We start from the raw sequence: 18791 nt of genomic DNA on the forward strand, positions 1-18791 counted from the left end.
ATTCGAGTACTGTGATTTCCAGTCATTCGGGATTCATCCAGATTTCCTCCCTTGGGGCTTTCAGACAAAGTTCTGTGAAGTTGGAGGCAATTTGCATTGAGTGGCTAAGTTCTTTGTGTTTATAAAGAGCTTTTTAAATGAGACTCAGCTTTAGAATACTTTCTGCTCACAACAGTACACAACCAGAGGATCACTTCAATTGTCCCTGAAGGATCTGGATATTCTCTGAACTGATAAGGATTTATTATTCTCAGAACACTGTTTGTTCTAAAATACCCCAAATCTTAATCTTTCCCTTCTTGGTGGTCTCAGATTTAATGTAGACTGGGTCATTTTCTACTTTGTTACCACTGTAACTTCAGTTGTGTAACTTCTAAGATTTGAGATTCTTCATCACTGTGTATTTCTGGTATTTCTACTGTACTATCTCGGACTTACCTTTTCGTGATGCTCTGTTCAAGAAAACATTCTTCTTTAGATAGCAAAGTAAATGTAATTTTTTTCCTCAGTTTCCACAGATCCTTAGTAGTTCATCAGGCTTACACTTCTTTTTGTTACTAACACTATGATCTAAACCTTCAGGACAGTGTGTGGGAAATCTACCTTTGTCACTCATTAAAAAGGTGCCACTCAGCCTTCTGTTCTTTTTGTTTGATTGGTGGAATGATCCCTTGCAGGTGATATGAAAGTCTTTTCCTCTGAGAGTATGTATATTGATTGTATTGTCTTTTTAACTTGCTTGTAAAACACTGATGTAACAAAAATTATGATTTTCATGTGGTGAATTGATGACTTTTTCACTACTACCTTGAATGATAGGCACCTATGGGGATGTGCTGGGGTGATATCTCAGAAGGAGTGCGAGTGGAGGTTCCAAACACTGACTGCAGCCTACCTACCAAAGTCTTCTGGATAGCTGGAATTATAAAATTAGCAGGTAAGCATATTTTAGTTGAAATTATTAACATAATCAAATTCACTGCATGAAGGGAGCTAATAAAATTGTCAATGGTCATTTGGTCAGTGTGACAACACTGGTTAGGTTGACAGAGCTACATCAGTAAGTTTTAGCACAATCAGTTTGCTACCCTGTTCTACAGTGGCTTCGGTGACGTTTGAGAAAGCCTGTTAGAGTCAGGTTTTTATACTGACTCAAAGTGCAATCTGAGCAGTGCAGAATGAGAAGAAAATTGTGTGATAGCTAGCAAGTAAGCTTTATTATTTGAATGACTTTTCATGGTTAAAAGTTAAAACTTCAAGATCCCATAGCTAAGCTATTAGTTAACAATCGTATCTGCTTTGCTTTTCTTTTGTCTTCCTACATAAAACTTCTGAAGGTTTGTAGTTAAAGAATTTTAGTATTTTACTTAAATGATAGCACACACATGCTTATTGGAGTAATGCATTCTGCACATGAATTGCATACAGAAATGTGCCATAAGAATAAGATTCTATTTAAAGTTATAGACTAGAAAATCCAATGTAATATGTGTTATCCTCGGGAAAGAGATATTAATACAAAGTTTATAATGTTGAATTCTTTTTTTAATGGGATTGGTTTTTTTCAGGCTACAATGCACTGCTAAGATATGAAGGCTTTGAAAATGATTCAAGTCTTGACTTCTGGTGCAACATTTGTGGGTCTGACATCCACCCAGTTGGTTGGTGTGCAACCAGCGGGAAGCCGCTAGTCCCTCCTCGAAGTATGTAAATAGTAGCTGTACTGATTGGTATAAAAGTCTTTCTTGATGAAACTTAAATTTGCTCATGGTCCAGATGTCAAAGTTGGCTGTTTTTTTTTACTGTAGCAACTCTTGCAACATTTATGAATAAATCATTTTAACTTCTGGAAAAATAAGGTCTTGATTGATGCTGAAAGTGTTTCTTGGAGTAGCCCATCTGATGTGACTTAGTTTTTAAGGTGGAGGTGGAAGCAGTTAGCTAATCAGTCATGTGAACATGGACTGATTTTATTTATATTGGGTTATTAAATTCTTTGCCCTGACATACCCATAAACTTAACCTTGGGTAGCATTCATTCTCTAAAGAGATTTTTGTCATTATTGTCATCCAGGCTTTTTAACAGTCATCTGGGATTTCTTCTTTACATATTCCAGACTCTAATATTGTCTCTAATGGACACAATTAAAAATCAGTGGCTTATTTTTTCCCCTTCATTTGCAACAGCCATCCAACACAAATACACAAACTGGAAAGCTTTTCTAGTGAAACGACTTACTGGTGCCAAAACACTTCCTCCTGACTTTTCTCAGAAGGTAAGGCTGATGCAATATCAATGATGTACTATAAACAAAATTGCAGCACAATGTGAAGAACTGAAGTATTTTACAATGGCACATTAGCTCCTTCTATGGTGAAAAAGATACAGTAGTTTCTTCCCTTAAATAAAGTCTTCCTTGGAATCTCTATTCTCCATTTATGTCCATGTTTCTCAGTATGTATTTGGAAAATTGTTTCCTCTAGTAGAAAGTCATTTTCTTTACAAATTGATCTATTATAACCAATTAAAAAGAAAAAGTGTTAACAAGCTACCCTGTGATACATAAGAAAAATTAAACATGCTTTTTCTAATTTAGGGATTATTTTTATCATGTACTATTTCAAGAAACTGAACAAACAAAAAGTGTTAATATAGCACATACCTAGATGCAATAAGTGTATACTTTTAAGTGTTAGTGTTTTTATGTGCTCTGGACTACATTATTTTTGCTGTCTTGAAGCCATATGTAAGTGTGGCAGCTGCCTGTATAGTGTGCTATAACTTTATGTGCTCATTTTGTGAGGTAGTACATAGCTTTTAGTAGGAGTATATGAGACTTATTTGTTGTCTTGTAGTGTATGTAATAGTTAAACACAAAACAACCTTTCTGCAGTCATTAATCTCTTTTTCAATTTGGGTCATTTGGAATCAAAATGAAATTGACAAGGTCTCAATACTTTGGGGAGCTGGTAATGGGAATGGCAAGAGACAGATGCTGATTGTTGTTGTTGTTTAACCAATGTATTGTCAGAAGACATATGAACATGTATTTCCATTGTCTTCCTTTGGGTTTTGGTATGTTATGAAGAAATGTTTGTGAGTGGCCAGCTTTAATGACACTGAAGACTTGTTTTCCATGCCTTTTATAAAAAGATAACTACTTCTTTAAGTGTTATACTTTGAGTAATGACAAAACAAAGAAATCTTGTATGTCTTTGAAATGGTTTATCAAGGTAATTTTATCTGTTGTTTACAGCTGAATAACCTTTCGTAAAGTCAATGAAATATTCCTGTAACCTATGAGAGTTGTGTTAGGGGCTGTACTTGATAACAAGCGTTGTAGGGTCTCCTCTACTTAGTTTTCTGAAACATTTCACCATGTACAATGACTTTTGAGAGAAATACTTTCTGGCACTTTTGCAGGTTGATTAACCAATACTTGAATTAAATGCAAAGTGCATTGATACTGTGCTATGCGGAAGACAGATGACAAAAGAAAGACACAGTTATGTTCTTACAGAATGTTTTCTTCCTCTTACTTTAAGGTCTCTGAGAGTATGCAGTATCCATTCAAAACTTCCATGAGAGTTGAAGTGGTTGACAAAACTCACCTTTGTCGGACAAGGGTAGCAGTTGTAGAGAGTGTCATTGGGGGACGGTTAAGATTGGTGTATGAAGAAAGTGAAGACAAAACTGACGACTTCTGGTGCCATATGTACAGTCCACTCATTCATCATATTGGTTGGTCTCGAAGTATAGGACACAGATTCAAAAGATCTGGTAAGCCACTTGTGTTTTAGAAGCGTCTTTGTGGGCAGTATTTGGCTTAGATAAATCTGACTTACAATTAATAGAAATAGTAAAAGTAATAAACTAGCTTGAATAATGATTGTTTTAAAACTTCTTTAATGCAGCCCTGGGGTTTTATCAATTACATGACATTCTGGAGTTTCAGTTAAAAGTATAATTAGTGTATTTTGCAGCATTGTAAAAGCCAAAATAAATTTTAGGTTGATTTGTAGTATGTCAATATCTTGAAAGATTCAACATTAAACAGTGATTAACAAATTGTCTAGGCAGGAGGACTTTGAACTGTAATATTTAAGCATAGTTAACTTCATTATTTTTTATGCTGATACCTGGAATTACACAGTCCTGCTCCACAAACACAGTTTCTTAACATTTGTCTCATTGGTATAATACAACATGGAAAGGTATCTTTTTAGATATTGATATGGGTTTTTTTACTTGTAAGATTTACTTGTTTTAGGAGATGGACAAAGAGGATGAAGATTTGGTGACGTAGGTAACAAGAACTTTCATATACCATCTAATACAAAAATACTTGTAATTAGAACTGTTTAAGATTTTAAAACAAAATTGTCTGTTTTTTAATATTTCACTGCTCCACTGAGCTTGTGTCACTTGTCAGGAACAGAATTTCACTAGAACATTCCTAAGGCATCCTTTCAGAAAAGCTTCAGCTTTCCTAGCCCATAAGCTTTCACTGAAAGTGTTTATAAACAAGGATAGTTAGAGAAATCACTAGTGGTGCTGCTTCCTATGTATAATAATATCTCTAACAGAGTTCCAGGGATTCCCCTTGGGTAGTAATATTTGACAGTTGGCTACAACCAGCTGTGTGGACTTGTATGTGAAGAGATTATATAGAATTATATCGAATACATAAATATAATTTTCTGTCAGTGCAAAGCAGTTTACTTGACTTGTTTTTTCAAAAGCTTCTATGTATGTTTGTTTCAGTTTTGTGATAATCAAATGGTCTTGAATCTTTTTTCTGTCATAAATGAGATGCTGTTAAAAGAGTTCTTTCAGGTGGAAGTCAACAAGGAAAATAGATGGATCACATCCCTTGGATTTTTATGGTAGCATTACTAAAAACTGTGGGCCTCTCACATGAGTGTCTTAACATACTCAGAGAAACATATGTCTGCTCTGGTAACAGAACTTCTGAATCATATGTGCTTATTATTCCTTGTAGATATTACAAAGAAACAGGAGGGACATTTTGATGCACCCCCACATTTATTTATGAAGGTGAGTTTGCTCCCAGGAACCCTTTTCTCAGAGTAGATTGAGGAAATTTAGTTCCTTGTGTGCGTGTAAAACAGACCTGAAATTACTTAAATCCTGGAAATACGCCCAGCACAAGCATTACATCATTTTTTTTGTTCAATCATTTACCTAATTTGGCCTCTTTGATATAAGCAGAGATGATAGAGCAGATATTTCAGTCTGTTGTTTTGGCAGTGTGGGGTTATATTTTGTTCCAGGCTTCTTAAATTCTGAACTTCTGGTGCTGTTCTTTAGGTAAAAGAGGTTGATGCAGCTGGAGAGTGGTTTAAAGAAGGAATGAAATTGGAAGCTATAGACCCCTTAAACCTTTCTGCAATATGTGTGGCAACTATTAGAAAGGTAAGAAAACATGTGTTTTTGGAAGGTAGATAGGAATCCTTTTTTTCACTCATTTTTATTCAAATTTGAAACAAAAAGCTCAAGAACAATTTATTCACAGTGAATGTTTATGTAAATGTTTATACTGAAAGTAAATATTCACATAAATTAATTGTTAATCTCTAGAAATGCAACTTTACCTCTTAATTAGAATATAATGTATTTGTGAGATTAATTTGCAGGACAGTCTTCTGCTAATTATACCAAGTGTTTTGCAACTGTTCAAAAAGGACCCTCATCTTGCTTGCTTGTGGAAGTCCGTGAAGAAATTTTAAGGATGTACTTCTATCCTAGCTTGATTGAAAGAGAGCCCATCCGTCTGAAAACTGTTTTAAAAGAGGAAGAAAATATCAAGTAGCTTAGCAGAATTGCACAACCTTACCATGAGGAGTGTGGTTATGAGTCTTTTTTTCTTACTAATGGTGTGCAGAGTAGAAGTGATGTTCATGAGAAAGATAGAGATCAGAAAAAGGAAATATTAATCTCTCAAAACTTTGCAGTTACCAAAGGTACATTTGACAATAGCACACAGAGTCTTGGAGAAAGGTATGATTTGGGGGTTTTTGTTTTGTTACATGTAAATGTCCTTCTAAGTGTGATTCCATTGTTATTGAGTTACTTTTCACTCTTCTGAAACATGGCATGCTTTCTTTCTAGCCTTATCACACAGTGAAAGGTATTTAATGTCAAATTTTGTTTTTCTTTACAAAGGTTTTAGCAGATGGCTATCTTATGATTGGGATTGATGGCTCAGAAGCAGCAGATGGGTCTGATTGGTTTTGTTACCATGCCACTTCCCCTTCTATTTTCCCTGTTGGTTTCTGTGAAATTAACATGATTGAACTAACTCCACCCAGAGGTACATATAGCATTCTGACCACATTTTACTTTCAATATTTTTCAGTGATATTATATGTGCCATATGCTTTGTTTCTTAACTCGGTCAAATTTATGTCACTTTTCAGGACTTTCCTCAAGTCTGAAACAAATACAACGGCATAACTTCAAAGTAATGTAAAACAGAGACAGCAAACTTTACGTTTACTAAAAAGTCAAATTGAGTGTCGGATTTTCTGGCTAGAATAATTTACTTTTCCTGTTAGAAATTGAGGATAGCCACTAGTTGAACAGTATATCCATTAAGTCAATAGGAAATATGCTAGTCACTAGGACTGTTCAGAAAATAGCATTGCTTGGGAAGTCCTGCCCATCCAGAGGGTTGATGAGCACTGTGAAGAATCTCTAGTCTGATGTGCAACTATACCAGTTAATTTTGTTAAGAATAATGCACAGAACTGAGCTTCAAGGAAGCCATTGGATCTGTGTGCTGCATAATCCCTTCTGTGAGAAAAAGCTGTCTACAGAAGACTCTTATCATAGAATCATAGACTCTTACCTTCATTTTTTCTATTTTATTGTCCTGGTCTAGCAGTTTATAAAGAGGATTGTAACTAGCTGTGTAACAGCAGAAAGCAATGGGTTTCTGTGGATTTCTTTCTCCATTCTCATTCCTGCCAACTTCTACTTGTCTTTATTGAATTGTTTTTCTAGGTATTAACTACAAAGGCAGTGCAATGCAACATGAAGAAAATAATTTCATACCATTTTCATTATTGTACACTAATGAATTTCATCTTAGAGTATGTGGAAAGTGCAGTTGGCCAGATTTACTATTATTTGTCAGTCAGCTCACATAGTGAATTTATTGCCTAAAAATTCATGGGCATAATCACCCCATAGGAGTATGTGGTGCAAGAGTCTCTTGCAGTAGGAAAAATCAATATATATCAATCAATTTAGAAATAAATACATTAAACTGATGATATAGAATAGGAAAAAAAACCCTCCTTTCTATGATGAAACTGTTCCTCTTCAAAAACACTACTTACACAATAGCATGTGAATTTTGTTGTTAACACATTTTTAATATTATTGTGTCTCTTGTATTGTGGCGACCTCATTCTTTATGTACATGTATGCTTTCCCTTTTATTGCAGTTTTCCATAACAGTGCTTTATCATTCAGAGAGGCAATTATAAATCACACATGCAACCTAAAAGTTATTTGAAAGAGGAATTGAGAGGAGTTAAATACAGGACATATTTAATAAGATCAGTGTAATCAAAGTTTCCTAGGTCTTATGAGAGCTTTCTTTTGCTTTCCAAATAGTGGACTTGAAAATGGGCAGGTTCTTAGTTGTGCCTCCTCTAACAAGGACCATGTGTCTTGTGTGTGTGGTGAGAAGTTAACGAAAGGACTTGCATACAAATGTGTTGGTCTAACCAGAGGAACTGCACATTAAGAAGAAAAGCATTAATACACAACACTAATATGTTATGATCCTTATTAATTACTAAGTATCCAGCTGCATCTGTTCATGATATCTGTTCAGATATTACCTACCTAACATATGAACACTGTTTTCTAAAGTACATTTAGCAGTGTGGATAACTAAGTTGCTGTGAAATCATTGGACTTCACATTTACAAACTGATTGCTTCCAAACATCTTGATCTTTTGGTGAAATCAGTAGAAAATGCAGATGCTTAGACACTTTCAAGAGTGGAATTGCATTTTGGGCCATGAATCTTAGCTACCTGATGAGTCTGGCCCCTCAGTACTGAGCTGTGAGTTGGTGGGAGTTTTCTACCGCCACTTAGATGAGACCTAGCTGATTCCCATAGCTCTCTATGCCATGCCCACTACACTGCATCTTTTCAGAATCTCCAACACTACATACTGCTACAAAGATGTCTTTCAAGCTATTACTGCTTCAGCTAAAACTTGAGAATTCTTGGTTTAACCAGTTGCAGAAGTTGCCCAAAGTAAAAAATAATCCTGCATGATTTGTGTATTCAGTAGATGAACAAAACCTAAATATATTTGAGAGATTATTTTCTTCCCTTTATGATAGCTTTTTAAATTGAAAAAAAACAATCCTATAATTTTTCACATTTTTGCTATTTTTACCCTCATTTAAGTTTTAAAATATCTATGCTTATTCTTACCATTTCCATTTCTATCCTACAATAGTGAAGCTCTTTCCCCCCCAGGAAAGACACTGGATGTTCTTAATTACATGATTTGTTCTGGGTCATTTGTGTGGGGCATTGTAAAGATCAAGGATCTACGTGGACAGGAAGCTTCGAGTATGAATGATTAATCTTAAATGACACTTTCTATATTATCCAGAGGTTCATTCATCTTGTTTGTTGAAATGGGCAATGTCCAGGTGACTGTCTTATCCCTTAGACCAAAGCTCAGAGAGTGGAAGTTTCTGATGTTAATGTTTTGCTTCTTTGTTGTCTTTTTAGCCAAAACAGTGTGTGAATATACTATTTTAGCTGTTTTTCTTATGCATGAAGTTTGCAGCTGATGTTTGAACATGATGTCACTTAAAATTCACAGGTTATGCAAAACTCCCTTTTAAATGGTTTGACTACCTCAGGGAAACTGACTCAATAGCGGCACCTGTAAAGCTCTTCAATAAGGTAATAAACATTATATGTGTGTATTTAAACTGTTATGGTTTTTTTAGACTTGTGTCTGAGTAGTCCATGGGATTGACCTATTTCATTAAGTACAACTTTGAAAAACTGAGACAACAGAGACTTAGAAATGAGAACCATTTGAGGATATTGAGCTTGAATGTTTCTGAAATGTTAAATAACTACAGAAGTACATGAAACTTCATAAACAGAACTTGGTATTTTCCTACATTCAGTTGATTGAATACTTATTTCAATATTATGCTTGTTTTCCATGGCTTTTGCAGGAAGTTCCAAACCATGGGTTTCATGTTGGAATGAAACTGGAAGCTGTAGATCTGATGGAACCTCGCTTGGTATGTGTGGCCACAGTAACTCGCATTATCCATCGTCTTTTGAGGATACACTTTGATGGGTGGGAAGATGAATATGATCAGTGGGTGGATTGCGAGTCCCCAGACCTCTATCCAGTAGGATGGTGTCAGCTAACTGGATATCAACTACAGCCTCCAGCACCACAATGTAAGTTCTGGTTTGTAAGTAGTGTAACAGTTGCCTGCTGGTCCTTCTTCCTGAGTGATGATTTTCCTAACTTCATCCTTTCCAAGTTAGGTCACCAGGCATAACACAAGGAGAACCAATTGTTGCGTTTGTGTAGAAGTACACAGCTTTAATCTCTTCCACCTTGACTTTTCAAGTACTTCTGGACATTTCTGTAGCTACTTACTGATCTTTTAATGCCAAAAGATACTTCTTTTATCAAGGGAAAAAGGCCTGTTACTTGAGTAACCACTCAGTCATGGATAATATCACTGAGAATTGATATAGCTTTAAGATTGCAAATACATATGCTTTACCTAACAAATTTGAGGGAACTCGGCATGTCCATAGCCATTAATATGCAGAACTGTTTCTGTGAGAGGATTATTTTTAGTGCCTCAAGACTTGTCCTGTCAGGTCAATTTATACGATAATAATTGGTAACTGTATATTGTGAACTATAATAACAGAGGATAATAGTAGTTACTGTTAGTAGTTTAATGAAAGGCTTTTCCCACAATAAAGGTATTCTACCTTCAATTACTGAGGAGAAATTCTGTAACTGTGTAGCAGCTTTGACACTTTCTGAAGCGTTTTTCAAAAATACTGAACTTTAATTTTGAATTATTAACTTTTGCAGCATCAAGAGATAGCCAGTCAAGTTCATCAAAACAGAAGAAAAAAGCTAAATCACAGCAGTACAAAGGACATAAGAAAAGTGGGTGACCAAGCAGTGTTTACACTTTTCCTGTTGTCTAAAATGTTTGTGGTCTCTCCCCGAGTCCCCATTCTATTGGGAAATGTTTGTGTGTAAACAGGTGTTATGCTTAAAGGTGCGGTATTCCATAACAGGAACTTTTTCATTGAGAATAACCATCTTCTTATAAGTTGCAACAGGGTTGATGTTGCTAATAATCTGTGTGACTTGTAGGTGGACAGCTGAGTATTTTTGGTACTTGCATGTGACTTTGGTTCAAGAATATATTGACTATGTAGGTATACTGCCTCGTGCAAAGTACTCTGGTTTCAATTAACCCAGTTTTAATTCTGCCCTTCGTAACACAGGTGTAGGAATAAGAATCAAGTTACTCTGAGCAGAAAGAATAAGATGTAGGAAACTTAAATTACTGTCTAGATGTTCCTTTTTAAAATGAACAATCTTATTTGTACTTGTGTAAAGACTAAATAGGAAGTAAACAAGAGAGTAAACAGTAAAATAGATGTTGTTCTTAGCTACATTAACATGTTCAGTTACCACCTTTAAACCAGTGGTTTAAAATACTAAATTATTGAGAAAAGTCTGTAGAGATTATCTTATTGTAAGTCATTTGTTCAGATGTTAATACTAGAGCATAAACTAAAATTCAGTTTACAGTCAGAAAGCATCTGCTTCTTGTAAGAAACTCTGAAATGAAAATCACTAAAATGCAAAATTTAAAAAAATCAGAAGCCTGGGGTCTATTCCCACTGTAAATTGTATTAAGTATATTTAAAGAAAAATTGTGCTTACTTGTATTTTGTGCACCTTTAACATTCATCTTTTGGTTTTAGTGACTTCATTGCAGCTGAAGGAGGAGTTGATAGATGGAGAAGAGTATAACTTCCTTCAAGGAGCATCTGATCAGGAAAGCAACGGATCTGCCAGTTACTACATCAAACAAGAACCTTAAGGCAACTCAGAAAAGTGAGGGGCAGAGTATTGGTGACGGGAAAAGAGCCTTTCTCCAAGACAGACTGATTTTGTTCCCACTTGGATGGTGCAGTTCAGACAACTGTACCTGGGGCACTTTGCTAACTGTAGATGAGTTAGACTCAGCTGAGAAATTTTTGGAAGGGTGGGGAAACTATTTTAGTGAAAAAGATTTTTCAATTTATTAAAAAAACAAAAAAACAAAAATGGACACTTTTGTGTTGTATTTGAAGCTTTTGAAAGAATTTTGTAATATTTTCAAGTTCAGATTTATTGTGCATTGTTAACAAGAACTGAAATTCTAATTTTTTGGTAAGATTAAAGTTTAATTAGCATGATCATGGGAAGCGGTTGGAGGAAGATATAGTTGCAAGTACAAATGAACTGTCATAACAAATGAACCTTTTTGGTACAAGTTGGGAGACTTGTAGACTCTTGTGAACTGCACTGGTCACGCCTCTGGTTTTGTTTTGTTTTGTTTTTTTAATGGTGAAAATAAGATATTTAAGCCCTAATTTAGAGGCATCAATTGTACATGGAAGGTAGTTCTGTAAAGCTCTACTCAATGAGTAGCCCTAATTGCAACGGAGCCATCGCCTGAGGAAGGTTTTAACTTTTCAAGATGTTTTTATTTTGTTTCAAATACTTTTTTTTTTTAATCTAAGTTGTTCTGTTGTGTTTTTTTTTAAAGCAAAAGCTCCTTAGGGTCTGATTCAGTGCCCATTAGTATCACTAGCCTTGTCTCCAACGACTGCCATGGGCATTGGATTGGTACTACAAAGCTCTTGTCTGTCTATGAACGTCTGTAGTCTTGGAATGCTTCTGCTAATGTTTACAGAGCCCTATGCCAAACTGGAACTTTGGAGAATTCCTGTGTTTGTAAGATGAGTTTTATCTATGAATTTAGACTAAAGAAGAAACTTAAGACAGTAACTCAGGCCTCCCTTAGTAATGGAAAGGAATTTCTGAGCATTCTTCTAATTCTTTTTCCATTCAGAAATACCTAGATGCTTCCTTACCATCTTAAATATTTATTTGTGGACGTTCAAAACCAATGTTCCACTTGGTTTCAGGTGAGCTAAAAGGAGCCATACATTGTGGATGACAAAAAGGAGTTCAGTTCTGCACAGCCTGCAAAATTCTGTTCTTGCTGCAATAGTGTAATATGGAAGTTGAGACTCTATCAGTGTATGTCATATACTGTCTAGTACGTAATTCATAAACTGGATTTGTTTATTGCCTGGAATCCTTTTGCCACCCTTAGAGTATCCCATTAGCCCCATTTGCTTAACTGTCCAAATTTCTTTAACATCAAAAGTTGTGTAAAAGGGTTAAAATAACTACCAGTAGAATATCAAGTATTTTAGCTTTAATTTGTAATAATTTGGATTTTCTTTCCATATTTTTCAACCTCTGTAGACTTTTGTAAGTGATCTCAGTCATGGAGTTGGTTAGTACAGTGGTTCATCAGCCCTGCAGAGCTGTGACTGGAAAATGTGCATCAAGAGCTTTAGCTTTTACCAGTAAGGTTCATAAAGTAAACTCTCAGGAATTAACTGCATATGTTCTATAAGTGCTTCTGGGTCTTAGCAGGTCCCCTTCAGAGCAGTACAGTGATCATCTGACTCTTGACCATAAATTAGGGCTTAAAAAAAATTAATCAAAATGATTAACATCTGTGTTCCTACAGTCTAAGACATGCTTTAAGGTTGTCAACCCAGAGAGCCCCAGGAGACCATATTTGTGTATTGTTGCTTGAGTTTAAAAAAAGAAGTGCATAGAAAGTTGAAAACCAGCAATTTGATTCTTTTCTAAAATCTTGCTCTAACTTTGGGTACATAGTATTGGTAATATGCACAGGTTTACCTCATTCTATGCAAGAGGGGTTAATGATGTAAAGTTTTGTATTTACTACTGGAAGTTAAAGTGTCCTGTATAGTGTAGGAATGTCTGGAATTCTTTTCTTCCTTACTGGTAAAATTTCTTAAGTAATGACCCCCTTTTTAACAACAGCTTTGTTTAGTCACAGAATCTGGTTATCATGTCATAAGTATCTGTAACTTCAGGTGGTGAAGACATTTTAGCTCTCTACAATAGCCATACAAAGGACTTTGTCAGCCTTGGTAGACTTCAAATACATTTTCTCAGACTCTGACCTACCCATGACGTTTCTTTTGGACAGACTAGATTCGAGGAGTAGGATTGGAGACTCTTGTAATGACACTTTGAACCTTGATTAGTTTTGTTCTGTGTTGTCAAATTAACCTGCTGTATAATCCAGCTCTGCAGCATTGGTTTGGTTTGGTAAGTACTTCACTGTACTTTTATTTTCCATTAATGTGACAACTTGCAGATTGCCCCAGTCAGCTAGAAGAAGATTGGCACAATCTGACTTTCTTATCTCATCAAGAGCTTCTGATTTGAGCAGAAAAACTGTTGCATTAATTTATATTTCAGAATGTGAAATCTTGGGCTAGTAATGAACAAGGTATATTGCCATGAGACAAACCTTGGGCTTCTGTGTATTGCCCAGGCTCATACCTGACTTCTGAGTCGTAGTCTTCAAATGTCAAGAAGGAAAGTGAGCCCTTTAGTTGAACACACCTCCTGTGTTGGAGAAATGTAAGAAGGGGATTTGAAGTCTGTCAGTCTTAGTGTCCTTAAAAATAGGCATGTTGTTCATTAAACACTAAAGTATGTAAGTTGACGTGTTCTCACATACGTGTGACCTCAGGAGGAGCTGGATGAAATTTCTCATGTGTTACTAAATTCAAAATATAACTAAAATGTGTAATTGCCAAGTACAGTGAAATCTGTCCCAAGCAAACCACAGAAGGAGCCAACTGACGTGCCTTGCTTAGGAAAGGCTATAGGAAAACCTGAGCAATGTTCTGCCAGGTTTTCAGAGTGGTCTCCAAAGAGCAGGCTGCCTCTGGGCTGTGGTGTCTCCAATATGGGCTTCACTGTATTTAAGGTTTTTCTTAGTAACATGGCTCTGGGTATTTTGATCTTCATGTTCCTCCGTGGTACTTGGCTAAAAGAGCAGCAGTGTCAGACATCTGAAATCAATGGGGTCAGATGATTTTCAGTATTTGGCGTAGCAGGTTTTTATAACCATGAGGTAGTGCAAGTGACATACCTTACTTTGCAGCTACTCTTCTTTTATTGCTCCAGATCTTTCTGCTGATCTTTTGATTTTGATGTTATTTTCAATACAACTCCTTAACCTTTTCCTTGCTGCATTTGAGGAAAGCTAAAGCAGTTATCAATTCCTTGTTCTACGGATACTAACACGGGTTTTAGTGTTTGTTTGTTTTTTATTGTTGTTTCATGTGATGTGAATACCCTCTCCCGTCAATATTTGTACGATGGTGCTAATATATTTGGTAACAATCCTTTATTGGGAAGGGATTTTAAAACAAACTGTGATTTCAACTGAATTTTTTCTTCCTTTTGATTTTCATATTTAAAACAAAAAGCCACAGCCATTTATACAAAAAAAGGCATCAACTTCGGCCCCTGGGAGAACGTTGGGGCGGGAATCAAGATTAAACTAATAGGGTTTTTACATCATTTCTGTATGTATTTGATATATAGATCAATATCTGTACAAATTTAATCTTTTATTTTCTTGGTAATTTGTGTGGTCAATGAGAGAGCATTTAAAGCTTTCTCACGAAATGTACATAACTAAGTGAAAAGAAAATGCTTTTGGAGAAGTCAATGTTCCTTTCATTTTTACGAGACTGCAGATTTTCAGCATGGATGTGAAAAGCATTAAAATTATAACTTTGTGTACAAGATGAAAATAATTCACTAAATTTGCCTTTTTTACACAAAATAAAATGATAAAAAGTCTTTTTTTTCTGAAAGAGTGATTGCTTTGTTTAAAAGGCACTCCTGGGCACAGACATAAATCCATCCCAGCTTCTTTAAGGGATTGCAGATCAAAATCACTTTCTAAGACCATGGATGTTTGGAGTAACAGAATATGTTGGCCTGAGCACAGATAAAGCAGAGAAGCTGTGAGCACAAGGTAAGGTATTGTATGTGAGGAGGTGGCATTAAATAAGCATTTAATATGAGAGCAAGGTTTGGACTCGAGTCTCATCTTTCACAGTTGGTATTAACCAACCACAATTACCAATTGTGTAGGGAGATTTTAGTCACAGGTGGTATTCCACTTCGACTTGGTTCTGGTGTTGGAAAGAGCTCACTTATCATAGAATGGTAGAGGGTGGAAGGGACCTTGAAAGATCATCTAGTTCCCCGCGAAACTCCAAACTCTCCTGCAAGGTGGCTTTGTGCTGCAACTGTAACATATTTCAGCAGCCTTCAAAGTAACTTTGCAACCAAAAAGTCACTACATTGTTACTCTGATGTGTGTAGGCAATACTGTGTTCCTTTTTCCCCCTGCAAGAGAGAAATATTCAACTGAGTAAAATGACTTAGCGAATATTTAAACCCAGTAGTCTTGTTTTTATAGTGAACACAGCACAACAAATTAGTTCATATCTATTTATTTGAAACTGCTGACAATGACTACGATAACCGTGGTGGTAGTTGCTCCCAGGTCAATAGCTGGAATGAGATGACATGTTCAGAAGGCACAATTTGTTGTGGAAACTCCTTTCACTCGTAGATCCAATCATGTTCACAGGATTTGTAGTCAATGAGCTCCGCAGGTTTGAACCACAGGTTGATCTCCTTCTGGGCACTTTCCACAGAGTCGCTGCCGTGGATGATGTTTCTGTGGAAGGAAACAGAGTGTCCTGTATAAAAAAAAATGCTTTACCCAACCTTACAGTTCTCCATATGCAATCACTCAGATGAAGCATCTAGAGCTGCACAACTGCTGTTTCAGAGTACTCTTAATGCCGCCTGTAGAAGAGCTAGTTAAGCCTAGCAGGGGAACTAGGGCTACTTTACTACAACCACCACTGCTGCTGACTGATCTTACATGAAGCTCTGATGAGGAGCTGTATCTGAAAACAAGTCAGGTTTGTACCAAGCCATTTTCTTAAGCAGCAGTTATGGATTGTGACCTGCAAGTAAAACACCATCAGACTAGGATAATCTACCAACCATTTTGAATTTCTAGATTAAAAGATTAGCTTTCAATCGCACTTGATAAACTGAGCACAAACCTTCCAACTTGAATGCAGAAGTCACCACGGATGGTACCAGGCTTAGAGTCTGCTGGATTTGTCTCTCCCAGCATTACTCTCCCAGTTTTAACAACGTTGAGACCTTCCCATACCTTAAAGAAAAGAGACATGCATACAGAACATAAGATAGATGAATCTTTGCTAATAACATGCTTTGCAGAGAAACAAGGGCTCCACCACTAAAAAAAATTTAATCCAGCCTAGATTCTGTCTCAGACCTGGAACGAAGAGTAGGGTGGGGGGGAAACATAACTAAGAGTGATTATAAAAAGAATTACCAGCTTTGTCATTGCAGAGAAGGAGATGCTTTACCAACCCTCAGCATTAGCTGATGTACAGGGCAACTTCAAAACCTTTCTGTTGTGACAGGCTAAGGGCAGCCTGATGCACTGCAGGTCCTCCCACTCAGCTGCACAGTCAAAACATAAGGAGATGCTACCTAGCCTATTATAGTGTTTTGGGGGAATACAGAAAGAAAGGGCACAGAGGAGGGGTTTCTGTGAGACAGCTCTGACCCTTTTTACCCCAAACTAATGTTTATTTTGGTGCAGAAGTTTGGCTTTTGGGAATTTTGCTTATTACAGGATAAGCATTTTAATACCATTTTATACTGTCTTTCTCAGGCTGGGCAGCTTGGAAAAGTGTAGCCTTAATAGTATCTCTGACTATTTCACAGGATTTATAAAACAATACAAATACATGCACCAAAGTACTCTTTAAATAAAGGCAAGCCCCTTACCATGGCCACAATAGGTCCAGAGTTCATGTATTTAACCAAACTGGGATAGAATGGTCGATCTTTCAGGTCAATGTAATGTTGTTTGAGAAGGTCTTCAGAGGCCTTTAGAAGGACAGATATGACATCACACATCACTTTCAAATTACCATACCACAACAGGAGTTGCTACTGTAAGACTAGAGGATTAGTGGCTAGAGTGCACCAGTCATTGATAATATTATCAAGGGCTGCTGTAATGCTATTATGGGTTTCAACTGAAGTTCCTAAGGTGAAATTGAAAGACCACATGACACACCATCTTCCTTTGGAATAGTGTCTGTGTTGGAAGTTGCCTAAATTATTCCTTTGTGTTACAGTTGTCCTCAGCAATAAGCAGAGAATGATGTTACTCGATACAACCTTCCAGTCAAGGTCATTTCAACTTTCTCAACGAGGCTGAATTAAACCATCCAAGCAAAGTGCGTTTCTTTAGGAAACGGGCTCAATCAAATGCCTGTGTTTGACACCAAGCTTGGCCTGAGGTGTGATCCTGTCCTTCTAGCTATTGGACAGATTCCGCATCAGATTCCCGCCTGATGCAGGAGAAGAGGCGGAGGAAAACAGACACGTTGAATATATTCTGGCAGGTGAGGAGAAGCCTTTAGGTCAGGGCCGGTGAAAGGGCGATTCCCGGGGCGCTGAGACTTACGTGCACGAACTTCATGGCCACCAGGCGGAAGCCTTTCTGCTCGAACCGCTTGATGATCTTTCCCACCAGCCCTCGCTGGACGCCATCGGGCTTGATGGCGATGAAGGTGCGCTCGCAGTTGGCCGCCATCGCGCTGCGGGGCACAGGAACGCGCACGGCTCAGGCACGGCCCCGCCGCTGCCTCAAGGTCGGCGGCCGCTGCACCATGGCGGCGGCGTCCGGCCCGCCCCACCCGGGCCCACGTGGCGCCGGGCCCGCCGTGTGCCGGCCCCGGGCTCGCCGTGTGCCGGCCCCGAGCCCGCCGTGTGCCGCCTCAGCCCGCGGGGCCCCGCTGCCGCCCTCCCCTCGCCGCTCGCCCAGCTGAGGCCCGCAGGCCGCTGCCGCGCCCGGCGCCGAGCCGGCCCGTCCGCCATGGCGCGCCCGCCCTTGGCGCAGCCCGCGCGCCCTCGGCCTCCCCTCACGCAGCGGGGGAGAGAGGGGTAACGGGTAACCTGCCCTCGCCTCACCTCTCCGGAGCTCCCGCAGCCGCTGCCACCCGCACCGCAGCCGCCGAAGAAAGGGGAGGAGGAGGCAGGCGGTGACCGGATCCCCCGCCCTGCGGAGAGGCGGAGCCGCCCGGCTTGCGGCGCTTGGAGGCGGGCCTGGCGGGGCTGGGGGCTCGCTTGGGCGCCAGCCCGCGCTCCGGCCGCGGGACGCTGCTGCCGGGACCCGGCGGGCGCTGGCCGCTGCCCTCTGCCCTCACGGCTGCGCCCGAGCCCTCGCCGCGCCTGGCAGCCGGCCCGGCCCTGCCGAGCGGCCGCGACACCTGCCGCCTTCACCGCCCCGAAAACCGCCTCGCAGGGTGAGAAACATTGAATCGCTTTGCTCGGAAAAGACCTTTAAGATCATTAGGTCCAACCGCTAATCCACAGCTCTCGGGACCTGAGCTCCACGGCTTTGCAATAGCTCCAGGGACTCCCTGGGCAGCCTGGCACAGGGGCTGAAAACTCTCTCAGGGAAAAA

At 38.5% G+C, this 18791-nt stretch overlaps 2 protein-coding genes across 8 annotated transcripts in view; one reads left to right on the forward strand and one right to left on the reverse strand.

Annotated features, from left to right (window-relative positions):
• Positions 1-15052, forward strand: part of MBTD1 (mbt domain containing 1) — a 29932-nt gene extending 14880 nt beyond the window's left edge. For all 7 annotated transcript variants that reach the window (XM_062010610.1, XM_062010609.1, XM_062010603.1 and 4 more), the window contains 11 exons: positions 820-937; positions 1569-1703; positions 2188-2276; positions 3547-3781; positions 5004-5059; positions 5333-5437; positions 6188-6335; positions 8885-8967; positions 9252-9486; positions 10145-10222; positions 11056-15052. In XM_062010610.1, coding sequence (XP_061866594.1) covers positions 820-937; positions 1569-1703; positions 2188-2276; positions 3547-3781; positions 5004-5059; positions 5333-5437; positions 6188-6335; positions 8885-8967; positions 9252-9486; positions 10145-10222; positions 11056-11174 — 1401 coding nt within the window. In that variant the 3' untranslated portion in view covers positions 11175-15052. The remainder of the gene's footprint in view (positions 1-819; positions 938-1568; positions 1704-2187; positions 2277-3546; positions 3782-5003; positions 5060-5332; positions 5438-6187; positions 6336-8884; positions 8968-9251; positions 9487-10144; positions 10223-11055) is intronic.
• A 646-nt stretch (positions 15053-15698) lies between these two features.
• Positions 15699-18402, reverse strand: LOC104551645 (nucleoside diphosphate kinase). The gene is made up of 5 exons (XM_062010828.1): positions 18296-18402; positions 17790-17922; positions 17102-17203; positions 16342-16454; positions 15699-15944 (listed from the first exon to the last, which is right to left on the reverse strand). Exons 2-5 carry the CDS (start codon positions 17916-17918, stop codon positions 15827-15829), a joined length of 462 nt encoding a protein of 153 aa, XP_061866812.1. The 5' UTR covers positions 17919-17922; positions 18296-18402; the 3' UTR covers positions 15699-15826.
• Between the last annotated feature and the right edge of the window lie 389 nt (positions 18403-18791).

Source organism: Colius striatus, chromosome 18, assembly GCF_028858725.1.
Source record: "Colius striatus isolate bColStr4 chromosome 18, bColStr4.1.hap1, whole genome shotgun sequence".
Classification (NCBI taxonomy): domain Eukaryota; kingdom Metazoa; phylum Chordata; class Aves; order Coliiformes; family Coliidae; genus Colius; species Colius striatus.